The sequence below is a fragment of the Anser anser genome (genome assembly GCF_964211835.1).
Source record: "Anser anser genome assembly, chromosome: 2".
Lineage (NCBI taxonomy): Eukaryota > Metazoa > Chordata > Aves > Anseriformes > Anatidae > Anser > Anser anser.
This window is the reverse complement of record NC_139721.1, coordinates 52512160-52534561: the sequence shown is the minus strand read 5'-3', so window position 1 is coordinate 52534561 and position 22402 is coordinate 52512160. Positions and strand designations below refer to the sequence as shown.

At 38.6% G+C, this 22402-nt stretch overlaps 1 protein-coding gene across 40 annotated transcripts in view; it reads left to right on the top strand.

Annotated features, from left to right (window-relative positions):
- EPB41L3 (erythrocyte membrane protein band 4.1 like 3) overlaps positions 1-14402 on the top strand; it is a 139124-nt gene extending 124722 nt beyond the window's left edge. For 11 of the 40 annotated variants that reach the window (XM_083823997.1, XM_083824019.1, XM_083823993.1 and 8 more), the window contains 13 exons: positions 1192-1227; positions 1394-1459; positions 1943-2134; positions 5487-5561; positions 5974-6075; positions 6800-7513; positions 8031-8153; positions 8669-9061; positions 9871-10002; positions 10416-10514; positions 11618-11698; positions 11963-12079; positions 13340-14402. In XM_083823997.1, the coding sequence (XP_083680123.1) occupies positions 1192-1227; positions 1394-1459; positions 1943-2134; positions 5487-5561; positions 5974-6075; positions 6800-7513; positions 8031-8153; positions 8669-9061; positions 9871-10002; positions 10416-10514; positions 11618-11698; positions 11963-12073 (2124 nt within the window). In that variant the 3' untranslated portion in view covers positions 12074-12079; positions 13340-14402. The remainder of the gene's footprint in view (positions 1-1191; positions 1228-1393; positions 1460-1942; positions 2135-5486; positions 5562-5973; positions 6076-6799; positions 7514-8030; positions 8154-8668; positions 9062-9870; positions 10003-10415; positions 10515-11617; positions 11699-11962; positions 12080-13339) is intronic. The other 29 variants (XM_083824014.1, XM_083823994.1, XM_083823990.1 and 26 more) reach the window with 13 other exon arrangements.
- Positions 14403-22402: the final 8000 nt, after the last annotated feature.

Sequence of the window (22402 nt, the reverse complement as noted above, 5' to 3'; positions counted from 1 at the left end):
ATTAATATTTCAGACTGTTAAAATTATCATCAAGGAAGAATTCTCTATATGACGCATCAGGACAATTCAGCCTTGGCTGTAAATAGAATAGATTTGAACTGAGTTATGAAGCAGTCAACAGATAAAGATCTTTCAGTGGGTCATTTCACTAATTAGAACTGTATGAAAAATTAACAATAAAATAGTGGCACAGGCATTAGCAGAATCCACATGGAGTAACAACATAATGTCTGTAGAGGCAAGTCAGGAGCACAAAATGCTTTGAAGTACCTTTTGCACTCTATAGCTTCAGGCTGTGAGCCATACAGAAAGTAAAATATAATCCTAAAACCATGACACTTTAACTGTTCAGTTTATTTAGCAAAAATGCATGATAATTTCCCTATACTCCATCTTTATTTTAGGGGAGAAGATTTTGTGAACCATTTTTCTTATGGACAACTGATTTTCAGAAAGTTTGGTATATTTGCCATCTGAAAATTAAACCCTCAGAAAATGAGCTGCCTTGGCAGTCCATATTGTGTTGCTTTTGAAAATTTGAGCTGAAGTGAATGTGGTATGTGTCCAGTTCCAGAACCATGGCAGATTGATCCTGGAAGAATATATACAGGCTGAATTTGAAATACATTTATATGAATACAAAGTGGGACTGAGGTTAGGGAAATAGCATTTTTAGCAAATAAAATATGGTTCGTTCTGTAGAAAGTGTTGCACATTATTTATCCTTGATGAGTTACACAAAACATTTCCCGTGGCTCAGGAGATGTCCTCGTATGTTTAAATTTTGGGATTATAGATTTCCAAAGAACTTGCTGTTGCCGTTTGGTCCTAAACCAGCAGTTACCTCAGCGAGAAGGTCCAACTGCTACTCCACAAATAGCTAGAGGATCTCTGAAAGTCGAGTGCACCTATGGTAATGGAAAATTAAATAATGGAAGTTAAAAAATCATAATGTAAAATTTTAAGGGCAATGTTGAATACTCCTGTGTTCAAAATTAACAAATTTGAAAAGAGGAGGCCTGCTCTGGTTTAGGAGAACTGCGCAGTTAGCTACTATGTCTACTCATTCTCCTTAAGCTCTTAAAGTAAAAAAAGTGCGATCTGAACCTAGTCCACTGACCAACTTCTCATAAAGCCTTCTGTTAATATGAATGGATAAGGTATTTTTTTAAATCTTTCTCATGCTGGCAGTCGGATCAAGAGGAAGACGGAGATCTAAAGGCACAGGTACAGAAACAAAAGGCCCAGTGTTACTGAAGTATAGATGTTGGAGGTGTTTATATATCTCAGCATGCTATTGTCAGTTCTTTGTGAAGAAATGTGTAGAAACAGCATTTTGTATCCTTTCAATACTGTGTCCCTTACCTTTCCCTTTCTTTTTCACTTCTTTCAGAATAGTCTGATTAAGCGAATACAGGGTGAAAATGTGTATGTCAAACATAGTAATCTTATGTTAGAGGTTGGTATTGGTATATACCAGTGCATGTGCGTACATGTGTGTTAGTTTTAGTGGTAAACCGTGAATCTGCACTATGATGCATGACCTGTGTATTCCCACCTGCTAATAAATTAAGTAGATATTTTTTTTCTCAGATTATGATGACTCCTCTAACTTGTACTATAAATACATATATTTATGTGCGCGTATGTGTGTGTGCCTCCACGCGCATATGTATGTTTGTTTTAAGCCACTTTACCAGGTGTAAATTAAAGTGATACACATAAACTCTTTAAGAGTATTTTTATACCCACTTGTACAAGATATGCTATGCTGTTACCTTTCAAAATGCCACATTTTCACAGAGTGTTGTGTTAGTGCTGTGCTCCCCGGCTCCCTGAGATGTTACTTTCCTCTTTACTAACCGAGTTACATGTTTTGGCTCTGAAATTTGGCCAGCTTAGGATCTATTTCAAACTGCTCTATTCTTTTAAAACTGTCTAGGACCTAGACAAAACCCAAGAAGATCTGATGAAACATCAGACCAATATAAGCGAGCTGAAACGAACCTTCTTGGAAACCTCCACAGAAACGGCTGTGTCTAATGAGTGGGAGAAGAGGCTTTCCACATCTCCCGTTCGGCTTGCAGCAAGGCAGGAGGAAGCTCCTATGATTGAACCGCTAGTGCCTGAAGAGGTCAGCGTGATCTGAAAGGCTTCACGATGTATTTTGTGTATTCACTTTTACTTACAGTAGCTCTCAGGAGATGTTAGAGGCCTCCCCATGTTTGCAGGTGTTCCCTTTTCTCAGGACACAGGCTCTAGCAGCAAAGGTACAAGGAAGAGCAGGTAGCTTATCTAAATATATGTATATATGTATAGGTAAAGTGCAAAATTCACTGCAAGCCGCCTGGCAGAATTGGGTCTCTCTAAGGGTGCAAAACACAGGCTCCCTTCCAGGTTCGTTGAGCTTGAGGAAGTCCAGCCATGCATGAAGAAAACATGATGGTGATTGAAGGGAAATTTAAGTAATAGTGACTGCTTGGGAGCAGTGGCGTAGCAGCACAAATGGGGGTACAGTACCAATCCTGACAAGAAAATACAGAGCAAAGGGCAGAACTTTGTCAGTCTTTGAAGGTGAAGAAGAAATAATGATGATAATTGGGCCTGCCTGGCCACTTCGGTAGGGTAGCTGAAAGTTGCTGCCGTCTGCTGGATACCTATTGAAGACCCAGTGCAGATTGCTAAGCGTGCACATTTTCATGCAGTGTGTATGCAGGAAAAAATCTTACTGTGCAGCCTGAAATGTTCACAAGAAACTTGCTGATTAAAAAACTGTGTTTTATTTAGGTTGTGGGTGGATAATGAGATGTAGAGGTAATGATGTAACATTACGGTTGCCTTAAAATGTAGAGGTGTTCAAAACAAGCAGAGAGTGTCTTAAGTCTAGTAGAGCAAACAGAAGCCTGCTTGTGTGGTATTCATGAAGCTTAATTTTTATTCCATTGTGGTTATCTGGTTTCCGTTTCACAGGAATCATCTTTATATTTTCCACTTGCTTTTTAGGACCAGTATCTGCTCCTAAAATTTGCTTCTGACACCATTTCAATGATTTACTGTTGTAAGGAACTCAGCAAGATTGGCTAGAAAGTATAATTCAAAAGAGTCTTCTGCTTTCCCACCTTAGAGGTTGGCACTGCAGACCTGTAACTCTCTGGGGAGGCATGCAGATAACATGTCAACTTCTCCATCTTCCTGTTAGGGTAAGGGATGTTGCCAAGAAAAAGGCCCCTCTTTTCCCACGTTATATCCATCTATCCAGTGTCTGATAGAGGCATCTGACTTGCATTAGAGTGGCCATCAGGTTGTACTAAAATACTGAAAAAACTGACTCAGTGCCCAGGGCTTACCTTTTGGAGAGAGCACTAGTGTGATGGGAGTACTAATTTTAGTCCTGCTGTCTTGTTCAGGAATCATAATAGATCTTACAAACATGTTAATAAGTTTGTAGTTGAAAATACAGGTTTTCTGTCTTAAAAGAAAGAATGTAATTATAATAAACAGGATGCATCTAACATATTAAAGATGTGAGGAACTGTTGAAAATGGAGTGGCTGCTTAGCTGAGCCTGAATCAGAGGAGCGTGGGTGAAACAAATGTAACCCCTGAGTTTGTTTCATGTCTTTATTATTATGCAAATTTAATAACAAAATGTTTATTAAAATGCACAGGCATGGCAAAACATTACAGTTATGTAGGCTTTACCCTGAGGAAAGACTTCCTAACTTAACCATTCATTTGGAAAGGAAAACGGCAAGAGATATCCCCACTGGTAACTCTCTTACTGGATGAAAAGGACTTCCTCAAAAGCAATGTCCAGTTGTTATATCTTACATGCATCTAAGTAAACTACAGCTGTCCCACAAAATCTCATTCAAATGAAGGTATTTCTGTGAAAAATATGAGTGCATTTGAGCTACCAGAGCCTAACCCTGGGGTGACTTCTGGCACTACGCTGTAGGTAACATCTGACCATTCCTTCTGTCTGTGTTAAGTGGGATGGTTTCAGTTTGCATGTCCTGCTTTAAGCCATGCAAAGTCAAAATCAGCACCATGGCATCTACAAAGAAATGCGTGGGCAGTCAGAATTTAGAGCGCTTAGACCCACAGTAGCTCAAAGTAGTCAAGGAAGCTACATGTTAATTCAGAATAGCAACTTTAAAAGTGTATTCAAAGCTGTTACAACTAGTTCTTTAAGATTAATATAATAAAACAAGAACAGAGAGGAAAATACGCCTTTTCAAAATGTGTACTTTGAGTGTTTGGTATGTTTGTGTTTGGTCAGACTGACTTTAAGCCTGCCTGGTCACCAATTGGTTTCTCACAATAGTAGGAGAAATTCTTTGGTTTTATTTAGTTATGAGAAATTGTTTTAAATGTCTGCTATAATGGTGGTTAGATAGCTGCACAACATGAAAGCCATCATATTAACAGATTCCTTAACAATGTTTAGTCTGGCCTGGATTGAATTAAACCAGCACTTTAGAAATGAAGAAGTTATGCCTCTCAATGCAGTCAGGTAGCTGAGTCGTTTCTCCCTTTCCCTCTCTAGTTTCTAGAAGTTCTGTATCTTTCTTTAAGTGTGAACCTTTCTTCCCAAGTACAGCAGCGTATATGAATTTAAAATGGTACCTTTTTATCATGCAATTGTACTGCTTGCATTTACACGTCTAAAGTGTACACCAGCCTTTAAAGTGGATTGAAAGGGGTTGGCAAGAAACCTGCTTTGCTATCTGGGGGCTTATGTGCTCCAGCCAAATGAAGAAGGTGGCCAGCCCAGAAGAAGGGAGAATGGCCAAGAGTGTCTGACTGAGAAATATGTATGCCCAGGCTTGAAAGGCTTAGGAAATTGAGACTTACCATCATTTTAAAGTTTCCCAGTTGGTCAATTTGCAGAGAAATTCTCATTATTCTTACAGCATTGGGAAAGCACAGATGGGGTAAAGCTAAGGAGGAATTGTTGTCATGTTGTATCAGGTAATACAGCAATGGTTAGCTTCCTGCATGTGGAAAAGATTCTGAGACCTCTTATACCTGTAAGGAGAAAGGGCAAGCCAAAATCTTTGCAGAGCACACCTTCTGTCTGCTTCACCAGAGAAAGCTGTAAACTCAGGAAAAAGATAAAGCCTGGGTAAGGTGGAGGGTCCTGTTCTTTGGCTGTTGATGGAAGCCATGTAAGTTGGCATCAGACACATTTAAGTGAATAACAGGATGAATTCAGGTGCATCCACACCTGAGTATTACTCAATTTGCTGTTTTTCCTGCTATACAAACTGTATGCTCATGTCTGCTTTGCATTCGTCTGAATGCCCTTAAAAGGGAGAGACTGTTTGAAAACCTCTTTGGTGTGAAATTATTCTGTGTAATTCTGTTTCCTAACTTACCATGCAATTAATAATTCATAGAGTAAAGAAGTCTGATAAACTATTCTATACCATAGTGGTCTATATGCCCTCCATTTACTAAAACCATTTATTCCCCTGACATTAGACCAAAGAAGAAAGAGAAAAATCAGAAAAACTCATATTTTTGCAGAAGGGAGGTACTACATTCCTTGAAATGCAGGTAAAAACAAATCATACTTTCTTGAAATACGGTCAGATAGGCTGGCAATGATTTATTATTGTATTATCTTTTTTGCTTTCCAAGCCACTTTTTTTTTTTTTTTTTGCTATTAATTTCATAAGTTCCAGAGCCAGATGTAATCTGGGCCTAAATTCTGAAGAATGAGGCCCCTCCAGAGCTTATGACTACCTAATAGAGATTGATTTCTCCACTAGTTACAAATCGACCTGTGTAGTGCTGTTTGTGGATATTGTTTGCAGTTGTGCATGCATTTCCAGCATAAGTTGCAATGAGAACGTTATGATTAATGGGGCACTTGTGTCATTAGAATGAATTTCCTATATACTGTCAAGTGAATTCAGATTATGCTGAGTGATGGTGAACTTTGTGTTCTTATTGGTTTTTCTATTAGCCAAGTGTGATAGAGAAGAAGCTGCAGGAAGGAGAGTCTGCTGGCACTTTGGTTACTTCTCATCAAATCATTATCCAGAAAAGTATCCCACCATCCCTAGAGGTTATTTTTAATTCATTCAATTTTAAAAAAACACATTTGCTTAGTTAAATACTGAAGTTACGGTCTTGTGGTCAAATAAGTGGATGCTGACTGCACAGTCAAAGCAAATCACATAGCATATTTGCATAAGGAGAAAAAAAGACATTGCCTTAAGTTCAGTTCAGTATCTTCAGTAGTATGAAGTTTTCTGTGTTGTGCTATTAAATTTAAATAATGCTGAAGGGGGTTGATGCTTTCTAACAAAAGCAAGGAAATTCAGTGCAGACTACAGCTACATACAAATGCATACTATTTAAAACCTCATCAAAAGTGTGTTTGTGACAACTGGGGAACAGTTGAATGGGCTTATTTGCCCTATTTTTGTAACTTGTTTTCAACTGTAGCATTATGAACCGTTGGGATATATGGTTTTTAACCTCAGGATGGTTCCAATCACCATTTTACTTTGCTTCAAGTTACTGCAGACATGGTGTGGCAAAAGTATTTTTTTTGTGTCTGCATTATATGGGCCTCTGAGGAGAGGAAACCTACAAAGGAAATCATCCTTTGCCTAAGGCGATATTGTTTATCGGTTTGATAACTGCTAAGAAGTTCAGTAGTAAAAGTTATTATATGATTTCAGAAGAGGCAGCATTGATTTCTTGAAAGACTTCATACTTTAGTGCTTCTGAAGCACAGATAAACCTTCAGATATTCTAATTTAGCTTTTGTATCTCAAATATAGGGCACTGAGGATTGGGTTATTATAGACAAAATGCCCTCTGAGGTAGTTGATGGTGAATCGAAAAAAAATGTGACGTACAAAGTAGTGACTGTGAGCAGTAAAGCTGGCATTCCACCTGAGCTATTAAAATCCAGTACCATTCTGATGCAGAGCTTTGAAGACTTGGAAAGTGAAATACAATCCAAAGAGGAGAATAAGCAGAAAATGTTCACCCTAGGAAAGTCCTATGATACCATGTCCGGGAAAATTGTAACCATGACAAGTAAAGCTAAAGAGGGAGAGAAAACAGTACAGCCTTCTGTAGAAGTTTTGCAAAAAATTGAAAGGGAAGTGCAAGAATCTGTGAAAATCGTTCCAGTAGTGGCTGAGTATGGGATCGTAGAGCATGCCACTGATGAGAAAGCCGGGAGGGGATCCGACGTGCAGAGCACAAAAAGAAAGCTGTCCGACTCCCTGACACCTATAAAGGAAGCAGAATCTCAGTTGCAGAGTCCTGAAGAGGAGAGTTTGAAAAAGACACCGAAGATGGATCAGGATTTGCAGTTACATGGTACACTGGGAGGCTTGCAGCTTGGCAAAGCAGAAAAACACCCTGACAGTGAAGCTGTAAAAGCAGGGGCGTTTGCCCGGAAAGAGTGGAGATATTCCAGAGAACAACCATTTACCATTGCTACTGCTCACTATGTTACTGAGTCGTCTGCATCAAAAGTAGTGGTAACGAGTGGCTTTGACTTCACGCCAAGGGTTTAAAGATTAAAGCATGACTTCTTTTAGGCAATACCCTCACACTACCCTACCTTTCAGTTCTGCTGCCTGGCTTTATGTTGACAGCAGCCAACCCAGCTTATTTTTTTTCTCATAATTTGAATCCGTACCACGGTCTAAAGCAGGCATTATATAAGGCTTTCAACTTTTCTGGTTTATTTAAAGATCCATGTTACTGAAATGTGGTATTGCTGCTGTTGCTTGTTAACCAAAGGATAAAAAGGTTTGCTTGAACCAGCAAAATGCCAGTGCTAACAACTATGCTTTGTAACTATTGCTTACTACAGCCATTATGAATCTGCTCTAATTTATTTTCCCATTCTTATCCTGTTTCCAACCTTTGTGTGCCCCTGCAACCTTCTTTTCCTTTCCTCTGTCTCTGGCTCCAGTTTTGTCAATTAAAATGTCTGTGCATGTGGGTCTGCCTTTCTCCTGTGTATGACTCTCCATTTCTTTGTCTGTTTAGACTAAACAGTCCACTGGTGAAAAAACCTTGGATGGCTCAGATATCTTCAGTTTAATAGAGTCCGCCAGAAAACCAACAGAGTTCATAGGAGGGGTTACTTCTACTTCACATAGCTGGGCTCAGGTGGCCGTTTGATTCCATCCGTCAATGTTATAAATGCACACTGATTACTTTGGTTTTTCTTTTGTTTCCTGTTTTTATGCATAACTCAGAGCCTGTATAACTAACACATGGACTTGCTGTGCCTTTTCCTTTGTTACAATAGACCACAACAGAAACTTCACCAAAAGGAAAAAAAAAAAAAAAGTTTTTTTTTTTTTCTTAATCTCATTTCACTTTATTTTGGTCATTTTACAGGGTGCTGTATTTTGCCTTTATAAACCTCGCACAAAACTAGCAAGAAGAAAAACACTGACATTTCTCTTCACCTTTAAAAATTGTAATTCTTGCTTTATTTTTCATTTCTACTATGCTAATAAGGTCCTCAGAGTGAAAATCCATCAATGCGAGAGAAATAAATTGGCAAAATGTAATACCCCATTTTTATTTATGTTCACAGTACATTAAGCTGAGGAGCTGCTCTAAGTACCGTTGTCTGCTTCTGACATTGAGGGATTTTTTTCCCTCTTTCCCTACAGAGAATAGACACAACGACATCTCAGGAGACAGCTTCCAGTGAAATGAAGCAAGCAGCTCAGCCACACCAGGATGCAGTGACGAAGGTTGTACAGGAGACTGTGGTTATCGAGGAGAGACGTGGGATGAATGTGCATGCAAGTGGGGATCCTGCTAAAGTGGCTGGACTTGCGCTGGATGCCCAGGCTCAGGCAGCATCTGCGGCAGCTGCTAGCGCGAAAGGGAAGGAGGGCTCTGCTGTGACTGAGGGGGCTAAAGAGGAAAAAAGGGAGGAGGCTGATAAAGCTGTAACCAAACAGGAAGGCGTTGCTGCTGCTACTTCTCATGAGCAAGTGGAGGAGCACAGTACAACAGTTCACGTTTCAGATTCTTTGGAAAGAAAACCTCATTTTGAGGTAACTCGTTATTAAATCAGTTATTGTGCTGAGTTGTAAATGTATGCAGTAGTGGACTAAATCAATTCCTCTCATGGAAAGTAAAGAGTACAAGGCTTGTATGATTGCATCTTTACAGCAGGCAGTTTGTTTCTCCTCTTATTTCCTCCTTGCATGGCACCTGCAAGACTTGTCGCTGGTTTCCATCCTTGGCAAAATGCCATGCATATTTTACCTAAAAGCGCTTTTCATGCTGCAGAGAAATACCTAATTTGGTGGCTTTTTATGCAATGGATAACAAGAATTCAGCTGGCATTTTCTTTGGGAAAGTCCATCAAGATTGGCAATGTTCACATGTCCTCAAAGACAGAAAATATTTTTTTCTGTGTTTGGTAAAGTTGTTAAATTATTGTACTATGTCTCAAGCAATCCAGGCTTCTTACGTTAGCCCTATTTGCAGAATTTCAAGAATTATTTTGCAGAAGGGGAAAAAAAAAGCTTGTTTTTCTCTTTTTTTTTTTTTTTTCTGAGACCTGAATGGAAAAGTAGGCCTGAATAGGATTTCTTCTCTTGTCACTCTGAGAAAATGTGTAAAGTTTACATCTTTCCTGAAGTTTGTTTTCCTGAAATCCAGGATAGTGTTAAATATTGCCAGCATAATATACATGTATGTACCATTATAATTAAGAGATTCTCTCTTTTATTTTCCTAAAAATGCATAGCACTTATTATTCATCCTCCCTTCTTTTCCCATGCAATAATATATTCTGAGAAATCAAGAAGCTTTACTAAATGTTCCAATTCCTTTTTTTTTTTTTCTGTTCACACAGTCACCAGTTGTGAAGACTGAGACTATCAGTTTCAGTAGCATTTCTGCTGGGGGGGAAAATCTTGAAATTTCAACAAAGGAAGTGCCGGTAGTCCATACAGAAACAAAAACCATTACATACGAGTCTTCACAGGTAAGAAATTCTGCAAAAGCCAGGGTCTAATTTAACATGACCTTAAGGAACCCATTTTTCTTCATCCATGTTTAAGTGTATGCCTTAGTGTAAACTGTTGTAAGTTGTTCAAATATTAAATATTAGCACAAGGAGGATGTACATAATTATAGCATATCTGGTCACTGTCATGTCCTGATGTAGGGTTTTTTGAGAACTCTGATGAAACTGCAGGTGTCAAAACCACACTATCTCATCTGTCTTTCCAGAAGTGGTGTCGTTATGCAGAGAGAAATACTGACACATGATCACCCTAACAGCAATTATTTCCCTTTTATTAAGTATTCTTTTTATGAAGAACAATAAAAATAGGGAAATTCAGTTCTCTCTCTGTGCAGGAGCATGTTTCTGATGATTGTTTTTTGGTTCTCTAGGTGGATTGTGGTGCTGACTCAGAACCAGGTGTGCTGATGAGTGCACAAACCATCACGTCTGAAACCACCAGCACTACAACCACTACACATATCACCAAAGTGAGTCCTCTGAAATCTAGGAGTTTTTTTTTTCAGAAGGAAATAAGTTTTCTTAGCTTTTGTTCTATTTATTTTAAAATATGGACGCATGTTTATAATCCCTGGACAAAATCCTGTCTATTTTGTGTACTTGTCTTCATTCACCTGTCTTTGGGTGTACTAGCTTGATTAACCTATCATCCAAGGACTTGACAGCAGTCCCAAAAAACATAAACCCTTAGGGTATGTCTACATAAACATAAAATATTGCTGTGCAGAAACACTTGAATTAGCTGCAAATACTCTCTCAAACTGGGAGCAGTGTAGCCACATCGGTATCAAGTGATTGCAATGAAGGAATAATTTTCTTGAGTGTGAGGGTGCATTGACAGGACTATACTGCTTTTGAGTATTGAGCTATTATCTCTGCATGGTGTTGAAATGATAAAATAAATCTGTATCGTGTATTCATAATGGGACATTCAGTCAGCTCAGACATTACGGGTGAGTTGTGTTGTCCCATAAGGTGCTTACCCACAGCCAGACAGAAAGCTTAAGGCTGAACAGACAAATGATGTTGGGTCTTTCGAGTTTCAAGGTAGCATCTTAGTAACAGGTTGCCCCTAAGCAGAAACCTTATTTGTATGGTGACAGCTCTCCTACCAATGTTCACTGAGGACAGAATGTCATCTTTCTGCAGTCCAATTAACCCTTCGGTAGATAAGCTATACAAAGTTCTTACCACCTCTCTGTCCCTATGAAGCCTACAGTAGGACTTGACTAGGTCTTAATATGAGCTGTCTGTATGTCCATTCTTCTCTTAATGGCATGAATTTACCACTAATACCTGCCATTTTTGACTCAACACATACAAATATCTCTCCTGACATGTACAAGTTGGTTAAAATAACAAAATTATCAGTGTTGGAAGGACCCCTGGAGAGTTCCAATCCCCATTCAGAGCAAGCCTACTCCAGAGCTGCTCCAGCCACAGTTCAGGGTTGTCCATGTTCTCTGTTTGAGATTGTTCAGTCTGGTCACGTCTGGATTCCCGATCATTCTGCAAATGGGTCACAGCACTCTTTAAAGCAAGTTGCTGACATGCATTTGTCCCTCTCATTTAGACTGTGAAAGGAGGCATCTCAGAGACAAGAATTGAAAAACGAATAGTCATCACAGGAGATGCAGATATTGATCATGATCAGGTAAAATCTCTAAGCTGTTCAAGGCTACCCTGAAGACTGCCAAACAAAACATTTCTTAACATGGCTCTAAAAGATACTATTCAAACTGGCATGCCTTAAAGTAAAGTGGATTTGTAGTTTAATCAGTGATGGTATATTTCATATTTTAATCATTTTCCTCATTTGTAAATTGTGTAATATCTCATGAATCTCTCCACCTTGCTACTGATCATGCATGTTCCACCTCCTTTTTGTTTTTGCCCTTCTGTGGTTTCCTTGGGATAGGCGCTGGCTCAGGCAATTAAAGAAGCCAAAGAGCAGCACCCTGACATGTCAGTGACCAAAGTAGTGGTACATAAAGAGACAGAAATCACACCAGAAGATGGGGAGGATTGACCACAGGTAAGAGGACTAGATGATTTTCCTAGGCATTTACTGGGCTGGCATGTTGCAAAGGTTTTCCTACCATAATTCACCTCTAACTCTTTGCTTTCTCTCACTGGCATTTGCAAATTGCATTTGTGCTAGTTATCAGTTCTGATATTTGAATGCAAAGTCCATTCTACTCTAAATGTCTTCATTTAATGGTGCCAGCTGGAGAAGGAGAAACTACTCATTTGCTTTTGTTGGCTTTCTGAAAATTCCTCATTGTCCATGCTTTGATATAGTCTAATTTCTAATCCTGAAGTCAAAAAAGTCTGCTGTCTGCTTTTATGTCGTTTAAGAACAAATTGCTTTTGTTCTTAAAGTTATGCATTTTGTTTAGAGAATGCCAAAGGAAAAACCTATAGCTGCTTTTTAAACGTTCTGTACAGATATGTTACAAGTTAAGCTTTATTCCAAACTTGCAAAGATACAGTGTAACCTGCTTTTGAGTTTTGTTTTGAACCCAGTGAAGCAGTGTGTCAGTATTTGTATGTCTTGGCTTTCTTAGGTATTTTATAGGACATTTTACGTTTTAAAGCGGCATTGTTTATCAAGATGAGATGATAATGCAGCTTTCTTGTGTCAAGCTTTTTTTTTTTTCAGTAAAGGCATGCTCTCCAATTGTGGTTGGCTAAACAGACATCTTAATATTACTATATTTATTCTACGTGCAGAAACATGTCATGCATACTAACCTGCTCTGCAAAAGCTGTTAATGCCAGCACCATTGCACAAATTGCTTTGAATGCTGAATGCAAAAGAAGAAGAAAAAAAAAAAAAGCTGCTTGTCTAATTTGTTTAAACCTATAGCAGCATTTTATTCTTAAAACAATATATATTCCCCAGCATTTGGTGTAAGTAACAGAGTATGATGCACAGCACCTTTTGAAGCTGTTTTGCTCTCCTGCTTTCGGATATAGAGACCTAAAGAAAACTGAATTTCAGTATCTGTAATTTATTTTGGAAGATGGAACCAATCGCTGAGGAGTGAGTAGCCATGATTCTTGTGGTATTATGCTGAATGTTTCAGAGACAACATAAAGTGGCTCAGTTAAAAGTCTATTGATGTCACCAGTTCTTTCCATTGGCATCAATAGTCTTTGGAATTGGGCCAAGTTGCTTATACTGGAATGACGCTGTTTTTAAATAATTTTTGTCATGCAAACAACTTGACAAAATCTCTCTCTGCAGGAGAATAGTTGTTTCAAATAATTAACTCAGTTCTCTTTCCTGCAGGAATAATCTAGATTGCATATGAATCCAGACATACACACCCGTAGGAATACGAGAGCCTATATGGAGTCTCAGTTCCAACCTGACTGACTTGTATCTGTCTATGGAAAATTTCAGTACAGAAGAATTGATCTTGACCGTTAATAAAGAAACTGGCAGAGATATCTTCCCATAAAAAGCAATCTGAATCAGCAGCAGTTAAACAATATTGCATGAAGCAACGATAAAATTACAGAAAAGCAGCATTTTTAATTTTCTTAAAATGTCTAAGTTTTCAGCTATACCTGCACGTTCATAAACAGTATAAACAGTGATCTCATGTAACACATAAACAGTTCATGCCTTTCACAGTTTATGAAAGTCTAAACAGATTAAAATTTGTTAGGTGGCAAGCCTTTTGTTTACGGATATTGTAAATGAAGATTACCCCCAAAATGCTAGAAGCTGTATAGGTACTGTGTATAATGTTTTACCACACATTAGATGTGCCAATAACACAGTTTATTCAGTAAACAACTTGAATCTTATATTTGTTTCATCTGGTTTTATTACTGCCCGATAAACAATGATGAATCTTTACTCTTATCAAAATATTTAAATGCTTACAAAGTGTGCTTTGTATACCTGACTGAATACCTTATGAGGTAGTAATGATTTTAGCATATTAACTTTAACAATTTTTGTCAGCGTCGTTCAGAGTCAGCTTCTGGTCACCCTTCACAGATCCTAACCTTGTAAATTATATGTAGTTATTTTGGAGAAAATCTGTATTTTACTTAGTTTGCAGCTTTAGAAAATTATTAATTTGAAATAACCGTGATGGTTTTCTATTGATTTCCCTTTTGTTCTCAGAGGAAAAAAAAATCTGTTTGAGAATCTGGTCAGCATTTACTATCTAGTTCAGAGTCAAGCCTTAACCTGTACAGAACGTCCACTGAAAACTCGTTAGTGTTCAGCTATAATACCCACTGAAGGGATAGAGTCCATTACACTGTCAGCTGCATCACAACACATGGTGAATGTATGTTTCTGCATAGTGAAATAAAAGTGGTAAATGCATCCAAAATTGTATTGGTCTGTGTCTAAAAGAACCTAGTGTTTCTTATATTCAAAACATTGTGTTACATTTGTAAGGCACCACAGGTTTTACACATCTGCACAGTAGACACGTTTTGTCTTCAGTGATTTACACTGCACTGTGCAGACAGTTGGAGTTAGCAGGGGGTCTGAAGGTGTTCACCTTTGCGTAAGTTGTGTTTGCAAAGGAGAAGAAGTATTTGGTTTCTTCTGTTTTCTGTAGTTGTGTACTGTTTTCACTGAGGCTAAATGAAGGATTTTGCGGTTGCTTAGAAAGTAAAGGACAGTAGCCCTTCTCTTTTTGCATTTTTGCTCTGAAACATGGATAAAATTATCTCTTTAAAGGAGTACTTCATTTTCTGTTCCTTTTTCTTGCTCTTTTGCCATATCTCACTGATGCTCCCCTGGTAATTAAAAAGAAATTCATAACAAGTAACTCACCCTTCAATCTGTATCTCCTTGCAGGATTGAAAGAAATGGATACAAGCAGACTTTTCAGGACTTAAAGGGCCAATTTGCCCTTCATTGTTTACACAGGGCTCCCTCTCATTGAAGTCAATGGGTTGGCTTCAGCAGAGAGCAAGACTTGACCCAGTGACTTGTTAATAAATGTTTATTTTCTTAATTTAGAAAGAAAAATAGAATATATAGAGAGAATAACCTGTAGATAATAGTTTAAAGTAATATCCCAAGGCTTCAAAAGTTTTGCCCTAAGTCTCTAAAATGTCTTCCTTCCACCAGCCATTCTTCATGCCTTTAATCCAGAGTGCTAACTATGTAACTTCCCATACTGCAGTCATTGCTTACCTCTTGCCTGATGAATAATGCAGAAGTTACGGTCTGTTGTGATCTTTGACTGACCTCTCTCCCCGCTAGCCCTTCAGATTTAGAGAAGAACGTCTATGTTCTTGCCCTCTTGGTGAAGGTAGGATCAGCATTCTGGTGCTGCCAGTGCCCTGCAGCAGCCATAGGTGGAAGAGGTGCTCACACAGCGTCTCAGCCGACTTCGTTCCTGGTTCTCGCTACTGCATCAGGAGTTTAAAAATAGACTCTGAAGCCATATTGATCTTCCCTCAGGTGCCCCTTATGTTGTCAGCTAAGAAACAGCATTGTATTACCTCAGAGAGACATGAGGCGGTTGCACATCCTTCTCTCCAGAGTTAGCGTTATATTTTAGCATGGCTTGAGGAGATTGTACTTTGGTGATACTGCACAGTATGTATGCTGTCTAAAGATATTGTATCTTAAGAAGTTAGTCTCCTTGGAAAGGATGCTCACAGCTAAGATACGGCCTAAGTATGTGCAAAATATGAGGAGATTAGAGTGGACAGGCAAGGACATCTCAGTGCCACTGTTGGCATAGACCCTTGTTTGCGGGATGGTTCCTGGGAGCAATAGTTTTGGTTTTTGTTGGAAACTGTTTCTTGGGTTGTCTGCCTAATGCTGTGCCACATGAAATAAAAAACACCTGCCTGTTTCTACCAACCAGCTTTTGTCTCCGACTCTTCTCATTTATTGTTGGTCTTTGTCTGGTGTCTTGACATAAAACAGCTTACAAAATAAGCCATCAAATGATGTATTACTTGAAAGCACCATTACTAACACAGACATCAGTACAGGAGACAACCTCACTTGTTACAACTGGAACCACAGCTTCAGCCCCATGAGAACTGGCTGCTCTGCATCATTGAGGCAAGGGGTCATGATGGCTCTGCAAAGCAAGAATAAACATAACAAGCGGTCACAACAATTGTAACCATTATAGATGCAGAAAGAAAAAAAATCACTACCTCAGCATTTTTAAGGCCATTTGGAATTACATTATATTTCTCACTGAAGTTTTTTTAAGGTATTCCTCTCCCAAATTGCAAATAATGATCTGTGTACAAGCATCCCCAAAAATGTTAATGGGCCTCTAAATCCAGATATTAGATCAAAGCATTAGATTAGATTTAGCTGTTAGATTTAGCAGCTCAGTCTTATTTAACAGCTTAGTTCCAAAGCAGATTTAAGTAGCTGGTGTGATGATGAGGCTCACCTGTACAACAATTAGTATCTGCAGAAATAATAGTTCTCCATAAATAGTTTCTCAAAACAAATTGAGTCCAGGCTTCAGTCTGGAAAACACCCTGTCATCCAGAAAACTTTGTATGCAGATTTCTTACCTTAATCCAAAATAGTTAAGAGCACAAGGCCCTGTTTACAGGCTTCACCTTTACAATACGTTCTCTGCAACCTTCCTTCATCGCATGTAATAGTAGTGAGGTAAGGAAATGAGTTTCCCCTGTTTATACAGGAGCAGTAATGGTTCAGGTTCTGCAGAGATAGGAATCAAACCTTATTTTTTAATTTTTCTTCAGCTTGCATTCTACTGTAATCTATGAAAAATTTTCAGTGTGCCTGTGGCAATGCTAAGATAGATTGTATGGCCTTTTTAATGTTTGTTGAACACACCGGCAGCTCATACTGTGTACTCTTAACTGTATTGCCCAAACAAAATGCTGTTCAGTCACCCATACATTCTGTCAAATAGGCTGGTATTATTTTTACATTGTAAGTTACTATACAAGCAGCCAGAGACCCTACACTAAAAGTATCTCCAATCAACAAAGTAAAGCCAAAAGAAGCCACATTTTCATTTAACTTTAGCCATTGCAAAGCATTAAGAACAGGGATATTTTCCAAGGTACACAAGTCCCAAACTACAGTTCACTGCTTTGAGAATATGATCTCTGCTCTTCTACATTTCTAACTCTAAGGAAAGTCCTTAATTGGACATTTTCCCATTCCCAAGTCTTAGATCCACTTTCTCTTGAAGTGCATAAAAGAGTAATGTTTGGCTAAGGAGAGAAGATTAAAAACAAATGTTAGATTTTCTTCTTTCCCTTCCCCTCCATTATGTAAAGAAGCAGAAACTTGTTTTCAAGTATCTTCTATTAGTACTGAAGCTCCTTAAGTTGGCTCTGCTGATCTAATCTTTCAAGATGCCTTTGCAATTTCTTTTTCTCCTGAAAAAGAGAAAACTATCTGTAGTTACACGCTTCCAATGCTGATGTTTTCTACAGCTACATGCTAATGAAATGACACCAAACCAACTCCTACTCAAGTGGAGTAAGACAAAAAGACCTGTCAAACAGTATCTGGGACGGGATGAACATGAAGAAGTGCTTTGGACTTTCTTAAGTCCTGTGTAGATCCCAAGGTATAGTGGTGGTCTGAGGTGTTTAAATGGATGACTATGAGAAACGCTTATTACACTGCATGTTTTTTCAAAGAAAGAGAAAATGCAGGACTCTTCTCAAATCTACAAATTCCAAAGGTGATCTCAGTCTTACACTGTAAATGATGTTTAACTGTATCTCTTATCATTAGCTTTATGCCACCTCAGGAAAGAGGTTGGCCATGGTTGGCCATGGTAGGAAAAAAAAAAAAAGACTAGAAATTATTTTTTTTACACAGATTTGACTTTTCTGTAATACAGTCTATCAGCTCTATTTTCTCTAGTATAAGAGCCACCTTCTTCTTTTTGTGCAGAGTTTACTATGCAAAATTTGGTCTGTTCAGCCTGGAAAAGAGAAGGCTGAGGGGAGACCTCATCGTGGTCTACAGCTTCCTCATGAGGGGGAATGGAGAGGCAGGTGTCAATCTCTTCTCTTTAGTGACCAGTGATAGGACCCAAGGGAATGGTGTCAAGCTGTGACAGGGGAGGTTTAGGCTGGACATCAGGAAAAGGTTCTTCACCGAGAGGGTGGTCGCGCACTGGAACAGGCTCCCCAGGGACGTAGTCACGGCACCAAGCCTGTCGGAGTTTAAGAAGCATTTGGACTGTGCTCTTAGTCATATGGTCTGAATTTTTGGGTAGACCTGTGTGGTAACAGGAGTTGGACTCGATGATCCTTGTGGGTCCCTTCCAACTCAGGATATTCTGTGGTTCTATGATTCTGTTGCTACACATGTTGCTTTTAAGTACTGGCCATGTAATCTTTGGAGGGTTCTCCTGGGTGACTGTAGTGTAAAAGATAACAGATTATTAGAATATATATATATATATATATTAAACATCTCAGGGAAGGATGTATTATAAATCATACAACAGAGCAAAGAAAAAAATGAAAGCAATATATCTGAAAGTACAAGAGCAGGTCATTTAAAAACCTTCAAAGCTGCTTCCACTAGGAAGAGTCCAACTAATATGATGCTCACTCTTTCCTTAAATCAAGAGTGCTACTTGCACAGATATCATGATATCCTTCCGCTATGGATTTATGAGGCTGTTTCTCAGACATATTGGTTTTCTGATTGAACTGAGTTGATGGATATCACTTCTAAAGGCATTTATGTTCCTTTTATCTAATCTCCAATACATATAAAACTCAGACAAACATGAATCTTGTTATATAGTCAGAAGTGCTGAGTTTTACCACTCACCCTTAGAGCTCCTAAATCCAAAACTACCAGAAAAATATGCACACACACACATGTATACATGTTGCCACAGAACATTATTTGTTCTGACAGTATCTGTACAAAATCATCCTTGAATATGTATTAAACAATGGATTTTTTTGTCCGTTCTTCCATACAAAATGTCATCTACTGACTGACATGTCACAAGATTTTTCTTTTCCTGCAATCAGATGCAATATGTCAGTACAAATACTTTCTGTCATATCAGTTGGTAAAAGTGAATATCTAACATGAAACCACTGCAGTATGTTGCCTGCCTTCACAGAAACAAATGGCTGTCTTGAATATTTGCAGGAGGTAGCCTAGTGACCTGACAAGGAAGCTTCTGCAAACTCTGGGAAGACAGATTGCAACGGTGTGTAGCTGATCATACCATGATTATTTCACGCTCTCTTTCACCCTTTTTGCTTGTTTTCATATTCTCCACCTTAACCCGTGTGTTTGATCTATCAGGATCCTCTCTTCTGCACTTTTTCTCTGGGCTTTTGAACAGACTGCATCTGCTGCTTCTGTTCCCATTCATTCTGCTGTTACATCCTGTCCTCCCTATCAACCTTTTGTGGACTCTCGATATTCTTTGTCCTGCAGGCTTCACCACTCAGCCTTAAAAGCTTCAACAGGCTGAACCAGTCAGGTATCAACTCACTGATTACATCTGTCATTGCATTTGGATCGAAATGGTGCATCAGCTTTATTTATTCCACCATGCCACTGGGCTCTTCTTCTGTGCATTTAATGCTGAGTTCACATATAAGTCTGTCCGGTTTTAGGACAAAGAAAAGAGGAAAAGAGACATAAGCAGAGCAAAAGTCCTGCCATAGCCATGTAGGTTATGGAAAACTTGGATGACACCCTGAGTAGTCCATCTGTGTCGTCAAGTACATCAGTCACTCCAGTAGTTAAGGCTAATGGATGTTGGGACAACAGTAAAACAAATTGGCTCCCTACACAAGTTTTATCATTACATATACTTGTTTAGCTGGAAGTGTAAGCAAATTGTGGAGATATGATTCCAGTTTCTCCAGTGATGTAGATGAATCCCCCACTGACAACTAACCACACAATATCAGAAGAGCCATATGGTTCCATGGCAGGCCAAAAACCATTGCTCTATTGATTTGGAACAATTTTATTTTTTTTTTAAATGCTGGTGATCAGAAAAAAAAAAAAAAACAAATGACCACCTGCATGAACAAAACTCCTCAAATGTGCTTGGGAGCTGATCAGATGTCTTCCCTCATCCAAAGTAGTTACTGAAAGAAGGTTAACTTCACCTGAAACTGCTGGTTGTGCCTCCCTTCAAAGACCAAGAGGACAAGGAAGGTCTAGATTAGATGATTTCAGAGAACAAATATAAAATATTTCCTTCACTGTCTATGACAGAACTTGTTCATGGGCCTGGGAAAGATGACATGAATGAAAGAAAAGGTAGGTGGTAATAGTTCAAGATCAAGAAAGCAGGTACTTACTAGTATCAAAAAATAAACTTCACTATAGAATCAAACATTGAAACTTTGTCCCATATCCATGGAGTAATTATTTTTTGTGTTTCTCTGAGGAAAAAAAAAAAAAAAACAAAAAGGAAGGGGGAGGGGTGAGGGTTTAAAAAAGTCCTTGTGACTATTCATAAGGGAACCACTGTGAAAAAAAAAAAAAAAAAGTCGTGTCCAGACATGTGCAAGTAAAATAAGGTGGTGTTGCTGTACTGGATAGGTCAGAAGTATCATTAGCTAGGTGGATTTTATAAAATTCTCTCTTTTTTTTTTTTTTTTTTTTTTAGGACTGTGTTATAAGGGGCACAGTCTTAATTCTGAACTTCTGTAGAGAGAACATAACTTATTTGTCTAAGTAACACTTAGTAGAACACTAAATCAGCTAAAATGCTGTACTGAAGGAGTAATAACACTTGTTCATATGTGCAATAGAATATCTCTCTTCAGTTAGCATGTATCTGAGAAAAAAATGTACTCTTTGTGTTCATTGCAGTTGTGGAATACTATTGTTGCTGTCTCAAGAAAGAGTAAAACTTGTGATGGACTAATATCTATCCACCATCTGAAACAGGCATCTTTTGTTGTTTTTTTTTGCACACTATTACTTTAAAATTGTGGCAATTAGAGATAACTACAGAAAAGGACATCCCCATAACATTGCTAACTTCTAAGGAAGACACTTCTTCAGTGTATACAGTACTAAAACATATCTCTAATGTTATCTTTTGGTACTGACAACTGTCTTATTATTTGATGATATTTTTAACACATACTGGGGAGATACTTGGGGAAAGGATGGCTATATCCAGTGCATGCACGGCTCCAGGTGGTATCTTATTGAAACTATTACTACTGACTCAGTCTTGAGCACAAATGTCAAGTGGTGTCCAGATTCATTACACAGTGGTATGTTCATTTGCATTCGTCCCTATGTAAACAGGCACGAAACAATGCAAATATGTGTAAGCCAGCTCAAAATGTTTCTTCACAACACTAGTAATATCTCATCCCTGCATTAGATTATGTAAAGCAGCTATTGCTGAGATTCAAAAGTGATCCAATTCCAGCTATGCATCCTTGACTAATGATGTCCATCTTGCAGTCTTTACTTGGCCAAAGCAGACTTCTGTGTACTCAGCAACATGGGCAAGTAGATTTGTTACATATCAATCAGTAGAGCAAACACTGTTTGGCAAGACTGATGTGTACTGTGTTGACACCAACAATTAAAACTCTCTGATATCCTTCCTGCCTCAAGCAATGTTTTGCTGCTGGAGAGAGAAATGACGATCTCTTGAGACAACACTTAGGTCTAAGACTTTCTAATATGGATGCCTCACCCTCTGCATCTATTTCTCTCCCAGGTTAGGAAAAAATAGGGAAAAACAAAACAAAGCAAAAACAAAAACACAGTAAGATTTCACCCTTGATTCCTTTGGGGAGATACTGATGAAGTCATAATAGAAATCATAATCCCATTCAAGCTTTTTGTCTGACAGGGCAAGTCTTTGACTTCAGAACATGTGGTACTGGAGAGCATTAGACCTGGTGGTGTCTTTTCTCTCTGGTTTGCAGCAGACCCCTCACCAACTTTCCCTGCTCAGTTACACTGTAACTAACACTCTAGAACTGCAGAGGGGAGAAACCTCCCTGTCATTTTTCTGCTTCTGCTTTCTAAATCCTCTCCGTCCAATCCCCCAACTCTACCAGATAATCTTCTGTGTTTCTCATTGTAGGTATTATTGTGTCCCTGGGCATTCATCACTCACCTTCATCTTTCTTCTCACAAAGCTTTCAGCTTTTTCATTTCTGTCTTTCCTCCCTTAGCCCCAGTTCATGCTGAGCTTTACTGCCATTTTCCTGGTTAAAAACAACAACCAACCAAACAAACAAACAAACAACAACAAACATGGCCCATATCACAGGACCTGAAGAGCTGACTTACCTGTCTTCTGGATTTAACGTACAAAAAAACAATATCCCTACCACTTTGGTGACAGAGTTTTCATAGCAACCTCATCCATGCAAG